This window comes from Callorhinchus milii, unplaced genomic scaffold (assembly GCF_018977255.1).
Source record: "Callorhinchus milii isolate IMCB2004 unplaced genomic scaffold, IMCB_Cmil_1.0 Scaffold13, whole genome shotgun sequence".
NCBI classification, from domain to species: domain Eukaryota; kingdom Metazoa; phylum Chordata; class Chondrichthyes; order Chimaeriformes; family Callorhinchidae; genus Callorhinchus; species Callorhinchus milii.
In genome coordinates, this window is record NW_024704754.1 from 4,170,200 (window position 1) to 4,178,309 (window position 8,110).

Below are 8,110 nucleotides of genomic sequence, written 5' to 3' on the forward strand. Positions count from 1 at the left end.
ACCAACTTATTATTTTTTTTGAAGGAATTATTACCCCCGGAAAAGTGATCCGTCGATCGACTAACAACCGGGTTGCTACTTACTGCTAATTAAATAGGTGTGCGTGGAGTAAGGAAACTCACCTTCCTGGGAATCGAACCCAGGTCTCTTGCTTGGGAAAGCGGGTAGAGAGGCTGAAGGCCCATCCAGTGATGGTGGGATGGAATGGATGAGCGGGGAACGTGAAACAGGCTGGCATTTGTGGAGCAGAGAGAGTGGCCCTGGGTCACAGAGGTAGAAACCAGAAAAACACACACATCACGATTTCTAATGACGCTGAATAAATGTAGGATCTGCATTGGGACTAATGTGCAAATGTTGATAAAGACCCCAGCACTGAGCTCAGTTCCTAAAAATAGGTATTGATAAACAATCGTACGAAAAGGATAACGTATATTCTAAAGGTAAACACTTCATTATTAAGACCCCCTTCATATCAATTTCGTAAACATTACAAAAACGATTCCAACAAGTGCAAAATGTTCTAGATTTATATTATTCACAGATCAATCGCGCTCTTTTGAGATGATTTATTATTATTATGATTGAACTCTCCACTCCACCAGCTGATAAAGGTTGGACATTACATGTTGAACTGTCAATTAAGACATACAAGGCAGGATATACTGACAAGGGTTTCCAACTCTAAATGGGGGAGAAATTGTCCCTGAATGTGGATTGACTTGATTTGTATGACATTTCAGTGTCCAGAATTAGACAAATTCCCAAATTCACGCTTTACTTTGAGGATGTTTTTCTGCCAGTTCTTCTCAAGACTAAATTCAAGAACTTCTCCCCAACATTACACCAAGACTTGAGCTGATGAAAGTCAAACTGTCTTTCCTTAAAACAAAGTTATCATTGCAGTTTTTATATTGGTCCTGGACGTCATCAGTACTTGCTGATGACAATGTGATTCTGTACATCTGCACTAAATACCATCTTTCCTCTCGATTTGACACCTCGTTACCTTCTGATTATAGCAACACTTTGGTCCAAAACTGTTAGGCATTGAATTTGTAGCAGCAAATGGCATTGAATTGAATTCAGTCACAAACTCAATATTAAGGCCGATAAATGTTTAACATTTCCCAACACTTCTCGCGCAACTCCTGGGTTTCCCCATGAGTCAACTTCACCGAGTGACAGGAAAGTCCTTGTGTGGTGGTGAGTTTTTCAAGACAGCCATAAAAACAATTATTATTTGCATTTACACAGCATCCTTCATGCAGGGTATCTGGTTGGAGCGCTTAACAGTGGCAGAGCCTGACGTCGAGTCTCGGGGAGGAGGAGGAGACTGTAGGCATAGGTGAAGAGGAAGATCTTCAGGCACGACCTGAAGATGGGGGAGGAAGAGACAAGGTGGACGTATCGAGGAAGAGTGTTCCAGAGTTTTGGGGCGTAGTGGCTGAAAGAGCGGCCGCCAACGGTGGAACGGAGGGCTCGAGGGACATGCAGAAGGCCGGAGCCAGTCGAGCGGAGGCAGCGTGTTGTGGGTTGGGGGATAAGCAGGTTGGAGAGGTAGAGAGGTGCCAGGGTGTCTTCAGGTGTGATTTGAAGATGGACAAGGAGAGGGGAAGTCGGAGTGATTGGGGGAGGGAGTTTGAGTGTCTCGGGGCATAGTGGTTGAAGGCACGGCTGCCAATGGCTATGAGGGACATGCAGGAGGCCGGAAACTCCTCTATTCAAAGTCTCTGCTCTATAAAAGCCAAGGGATCAGCCCTATCTCGAAGCACAATTGTTGACAGTGATGGTTCCAGACCGCACCTCAGATGTGCTTACTTCCTGTAAAGAACGTTTACTCTGATCAACCTTTTACCATTGAAATTAAATGTGTAAACCAGCCATAAAGTGGGAATGTAACAATTGAATTAAAATTTTAGCCATTTTCATATAAAAACATTACACCTCTCACCCCCGTTTGCAGGTTCCTTTAACCTGTTCTTTCAAAAATGTTAAAAACTCTTCAAAAATAAATATTTGATAAATTTGTTACAAAAATACACCTGCGGGAATTTAACATTGTTTTATATGAATGCAATTATACAGGAATGTTTAATTCTAATTAATAGGAGCTGCATAGGATATTTTTACATCTGTGATAAAACAGGTTCTCCAAGTGCATAGGAAACCCACACTCAAAAAGATTAAGGCCAGAAAGATTTTGGACATGAAATGACATAGTTCATGTTTCTTGCCCAAAAAATGTCCCAGAGACAGAAGTTGCCCTTTTGATATTCTCACTGTGGCGTGACAGTGAATATTAACATTGAGTTACTGGCTTGACACCTAACCATTGCTCTGCCCCTTGTTTAAAACGTATGTCACAGCGTCATGAACACTGCAAAATGCTAAAGTGTTGCTATCACTTCCTTCAAAGTAGTTTCCTCTCTGAAGACTATTGATAACTGAAGCATTGCAGTTTGCAAGAAGGATCTGGATGCCGACAAGCTTGTAATCGCGAAAGGTTTCCTTCACTGTGGCTATACCTGCAGAGTCTAAGAACTGAATAGCCGAACAATCTATGATAAGCGTCTGGAAATCAAACTCCGGTTTAAACAGTTGCATCGTCACCTCGTACGACTTGCAAGTCTCGGCATCTTTCTGTTTTTTTTCCCGCAAGTGAATCTTCCTCTCTGCTTTCTTCTGAGCCATTGTTACCTGAGGGGGGTTCACTCCTGTCTGCTTATACAGTGCTGACTTGAAGCCCTCCTTGTTAGCGTAGTACAAGGCGGCCTCAAACCGGAATATTTTAATTCCGGGTACCATTTTGAGATGCTTGTACACCCCCAGATCTTGATAGATTTCAGTCCCATCTAAACGGCCAAGCAGAGAAGCTGTCGGCAGCTGCGTCCGTATAATGACACAGAAGACGGAGAGAACGACTCCAATCAGGAGGCCGAGTTCAGTGCTAATCAGAGCGGAGCAGAGCATGGTAATAAACCATATGCAGGTATCCACCTTGCTCAAATGCCACATCTTGGGCAAGTCAATAAACTTCCTCAAAGCACCTCTGAGATTTACAATAGTCACAACACCCAAGACACATTTCTGGAGCGAGTAAAAGAGAGGAGCGAGCACAAGGAGGACGAGGAGCAAGACTAAACTGGTAACTATGCTAGACAGTTGGGTCTTACAACCCGTGGATTCTTTCACAAGAGTCTTGGCCAAAGCCGCGCTGGTCGTAAAGCAATGAAAAAACGAGGGGATGATGTTACAGAAACCGATCGCGAACATTTCTTGATTGGCTCTCACATTGTAGCTATGCTTCTTGGCAAACATTTCCGAGAGGGAGACGGTGATGGCAAAACCGATGATGGCGATGGGAAAAGCACCAGGAGCAACCCGGCCAAGGATGCTCCAGTCTGGGAAGGACGGTGGCTGGAATCCCGTGGGAATGTCTCCAGAGACACTGGAATCGTATTTGACATTCAGATTTCCGTAGTGTGAGATCAAAGTGGCAACGATAACAACTAGAAGCTCCCCAGGAATCGGTCCTTTCAGCTTGGGTTTGCACCTTGCGTTGACTTCTTTGATAGGTACGAGCACTAAAAGACACAGAATGCTGGTTATCAGGTCACATAGGTTGGTTTTATGGATATTTCTAAAGATTTCTACCCAGGTTAGTATGAGTGATCCAGGACCCCGGGGCTGGTTGATCTTGATCCCTAGAAGGTACTTAACTTGCGACGTGAGGATGGTGAATGATGCTCCAGTGACAAAGCCACTGAGCAAGGAATCAGACAGGTAGACGGACACAAAGCCGATCTGGAAGAGGCCAAAGGCCACCTGAAAGTGGATCAAATAAAACTAGTGATTACTGTGTGACTGACAATGCAAACGGCTTAAGCCTTCAATAACTTCAACCTGCTTCAGGTGGAATTCTCTCCATTTGCTATGACTGTAGTTATTTCTCTCCACACTACGCTGACTTGCCACACAACCCTGTAACTAATATATTTATATTTTGATGAGATATTCTCGTCTCGACCTTGCTGAACTGTAGTGATCTCACACTGTGAAGGAAAAAGTAGCTTTTGGTGTAGATAAGGTTGGGCAAATTGTAACAAAGTCCACAAGTTAATGATTAATCGCAGGAAAACCAAAAGGATTTGACCTGTGATAAGTGGCCACTTTGGTCTATTTAAAGAGTCCACAAATGCTAGAGTGCGTCTCAGTCATAAACCAGAAGAAATTCATTCTAACCTCTTCTATTAATAATTATTATATCAATAAATTTAGCCCAGTCAATCCACTTTAAATATGTATATTATGTGAAGCGCTTTGAGAAGGCTGAATGATGTGACAACGCACTATATCAAATACAAAGATTATTTCTATAACCTCCCCTACACTGTGGCCGGCAATTTGCAATGCATCCCCCCTAGTGCAACGGTCTATGTTTCTGTGTTGCTAACGACTGCTCTACGCTCAATTAGCTGAGTTTGTATTGTGTATCGCGCATGAAACACAGATGGTGGGTTTACCTGATAGATTCCAGCCATGAATGTTACTGTTGAGGCAATAGCGATGGAACGACAGCTGACATCGCAATCGCTTGCTGTTGAATTCTGAACAGCCTCAAACTGCAGCTCTGCATCCACCACCTCTCCAATCATTAGGCAAAGCACGCCGAAGATACCCACCGAGATGTGCTTGGATGTTCCCATCAGGAAGTAGATAATGCAGGCGAAAAATGAGGTATACAGGCCATATTTTGGCTCCTGCCCCGCCAGCAGTGAATAGGCTATGGATTGAGGCACCAACAGGATGCCTACAATCAGCCCAGACATGATATCCCCAAAAATCCACTCTCTCCACCTGTACTTGGGAAACCACTGCAAGACAGGAAAGAAGCCAGTGACATACTGCTTGGCATTTTGGGGGGTACAAGCGCAGTACTTTTTCAGCTTTTTCACGGCAATTTTCTTAATGTCAATTGGTTTTTTTTCATACTTTTCTAAGACAATGGGGGAGTACTGCTGGTGCCTGGGGCCAGGGGAGACTTGTGTTTCGACTTCAGATGTGATTTCGCCGTTGTTAGCTTCTGTTGAAGTCATCTTGGCCGGTGAGTGTCTGAAACAAGAAACAGAAAGCTCTTCGATAACTACAACGACAATCCTCGCATTTGATACAGCGCCTTATCACGTCGTTCAGACGTCTCAAAGCGCTTCACAGGATACGCAGTAAAGCGGAGTGATTGCATTTTGTGGATAAAGCGCGGCAGCCAATTGCGCACAGCAGTGTCCAACAACCCGTCGTGTCAATAATCAGCGATATTTAGAAGAAAGCAGATTTGAGTTTAGACAAGCGTATAAACACGGACATCAGTAGTCTGAGAGAGCAAGGCCTTTCTCAGGGAGAAATGAGACAACACAAACCAAATAACAACACGATTAAACCTGACACTTCACTTTGCTATTTGTTACTGATGTTTATCAAATAACAGCACATGGATTTTTGCAAACACTTTATCAGAATTTAAATTACTTTCATCAAGAACTTAGATTTCTTTCAGACAGCGTCAAACTGTAGGCGTTGTTAGATTCGATCTGAACTTTGCAATGTGGGCAGTAAATCGCCCGTTGTACTACGTTGGCCTGAATCGATCGGTGCATGCTTGAAAGCAATCAAAGGTAATACGGTATAATTAACACCAGAATCAAAGATCACATTGAAGTAATCAGAGATGGACCTCGGGAGCAAAGATCATATCTGCACTTTCATTCTCTCCCCTTGCTCACAAAGATCACTACTCTTTACTCCAGGAACATTGTGAACAGGGAGTTTTCACAACTTACTATTTTCTGTCAGGTTAGGGGAAAGGTTTACAATTTCCACTTTGGCAAACTGCCTCTAATTCATTCCATTGCAATAGTAGGATGCTGAGAACAATGGCAAGTGCACAGATACGGCCCTTAATAGAGCATTGTGGTTTGAGATCATTTTATAGAATAACTTTGCATTCGATATCATCTGACACACACATTGATGGATTCAAACATCCGCTTGGCTCACACATTTAGGATTGTCTTTGGAGACACACACGCACCCACACACAACAAAGAGCAAACACACACACACACACAGCACACAAATACTTGAATCAAATATAATCTGTCATCCTCACTGAAATTATGGCCTTGTAACGTTCATTTTTTTTTTGGATCAGCCGGGTGTCTGACAAACCCATCGCCGTGCTTAAGAGTATCCTAACCAAGCTGAGAATTCCATGCGTCCCACCTACACATATAAATTCCAGAGATAGATGGTTGGAATGGAATGCGTTCTCTCTCCCTGGAGGGACACATCCTGCTTACCTCATTCCGGAAAGTATTAGGTGCAGGTTGGCCAAGAGCTGCAAAATGATATTGCGGAGGTAAGGAATTTGACCCTATTAAAACGTGTTTAGTGACCCGATTACAATACAATAGGTGGCTTTGCGCTCACTCCTAGTTTCCCATGTAAATAAGGGAAAATGGATTCTGTATTCCACACAATAGCTGTCGGGAACCTAATCTGCTTCTGCTTTTATTTCTTGCTGTAGTGGAGACAAGTTTGCGTTGTCTTCCCCTGGTCTCCATCGAAAGGGCTTTGGGGAAACTCATCAATCTAAACTCATCAGTCTAAATGCTATCGCCACCAGCCTGAGCTCTCTCATTGTCACTCATTCTATTTTACACTGCCCGTTGTCACTCTTTGTAAAGAACAGGTTATATATGAACATTTTTATTAACTTAAGAAACAAATCCAATTAACAATAAGGACGTTTGCAATATAAGATGGTTTTAATGGAGGTCTGTAGAGGGTTGGTCCTTCCACGAAAGGGCCGTGAAAGTGGCTGCAATTCTGCAAACCATCTTTCAGGCTCGCACAAGCAGGTCTTGACACAGATGCCAACACTGACAGTGATAACTAACTAACTAACTAACAACAACTTGCATTTATATAGTGTCCCTCACACAGGATAAGCATCGCAGAGCGACAGTGGTAGCTTGGGATGTCCTCCCGACGTGAAGGGCTACACAATTGTAATCTTGTTGTTGCTGCTGCTGTTGTTGTCGAAGGCAGAGTTTCACTTGAAACAGTGGCTTCTCTGACAGAAATAACCCAAAAGCCCTTTCCAATAAAACTTATCAATATAGTTCGGGTTTTAAAGCGATCGCCATTCGGAGGATAGAATGAGACTTTTATGAAACGCTATGTTCCAGACCATTGTTGTCCAACAGGTTATTATTATATTTAATTAACAAATATCTGCCACCCTCAGTGTGAAAGTCTGCAGACTTCTCTTCACTTTCGCAAGACACATCACACCTGGCCCTGCTCTCCATCCAGAAGGTGATTGGATGCTGTTTGCCCTTTGCCATGCAGTAGGAGCTGTTTATTAATAATAATAATAATAATCCTTGCATTTGATATAGCGCTTTTCACGTCGGGAGGACATCCCAAAGCGCTTCACAGAACACACTGTAAAGTGAATTGACTGTATATTTGTGGGCGAACGCGGCAGCCAATTGGCACAGCAGTGAGCGTCCCACAAACAGTCGTAGATTGAAAATGACCAATTTATTATTGTTTTTGGTTTTGGAGGGATTATTATTAGGTGTGTGGAGTAAGGAAACTTGCCCAAGGTTTCGCCCTCTGCCTGGAATTGAACTCAGGTCTCTCACTTGCAAAGCGAGTGCTCTAACCACTGAGCTACGGGACTCCATAATGGACGCGTGAGCTTTCTTCTGCTGGTCTGGAGTGGATATTCTGCTATTGGTTGAGCTAATCATGATCAACAGCTCCCCTCTCCACGCACTCTTAACTGGTGTTTCCATGGTGCTGAAATCTGGAATAGTTTTTAACCTGTGTTACCTACCGTTTTACCAGATAACCAATAACTGTAACTAAAGAAGTAAAGCACACACAACGATCGATACACTCACACACGCTGCTTCATGCCTTGCAAATTTGACAGCAAACTGCACATGTGAACACGAGTATTGAGATCACATGCCCAACAATAATGTCTATTTACTCCGTTTTCCTTAAAATTTACGAACCGAATATGCTATTTCACCAG

General features: G+C 43.2%; 1 protein-coding gene across 1 annotated transcript; it reads right to left on the reverse strand.

Annotated features, from left to right (window-relative positions):
- Positions 1-2,049: 2,049 nt before the first annotated feature.
- On the reverse strand, positions 2,050-5,108 carry slc26a2 (solute carrier family 26 member 2). Its single transcript, XM_007912295.2, has 2 exons — positions 4,527-5,108; positions 2,050-3,828 (listed from the first exon to the last, which is right to left on the reverse strand). The coding sequence occupies exons 1-2, from the start codon at positions 5,097-5,099 to the stop codon at positions 2,329-2,331; spliced, it is 2,073 nt and encodes a 690-aa protein (XP_007910486.2). The 5' UTR covers positions 5,100-5,108; the 3' UTR covers positions 2,050-2,328.
- Positions 5,109-8,110: the final 3,002 nt, after the last annotated feature.

What these genes read in the sequence shown, in the direction of transcription:
- slc26a2 (XM_007912295.2), bottom strand. Translation starts at nt 5,099, where the DNA reads ATGACTTCAACAGAAGCTAACAACGGCGAAATCACATCTGAAGTCGAA. An exon ending in TCATGGCTGGAATCTATCAG is followed by an intron (nt 3,829 to 4,526) that starts GTAAACCCACCA and finishes ATCCACTTTCAG; the next exon opens with GTGGCCTTTGGCCTCTTCCA.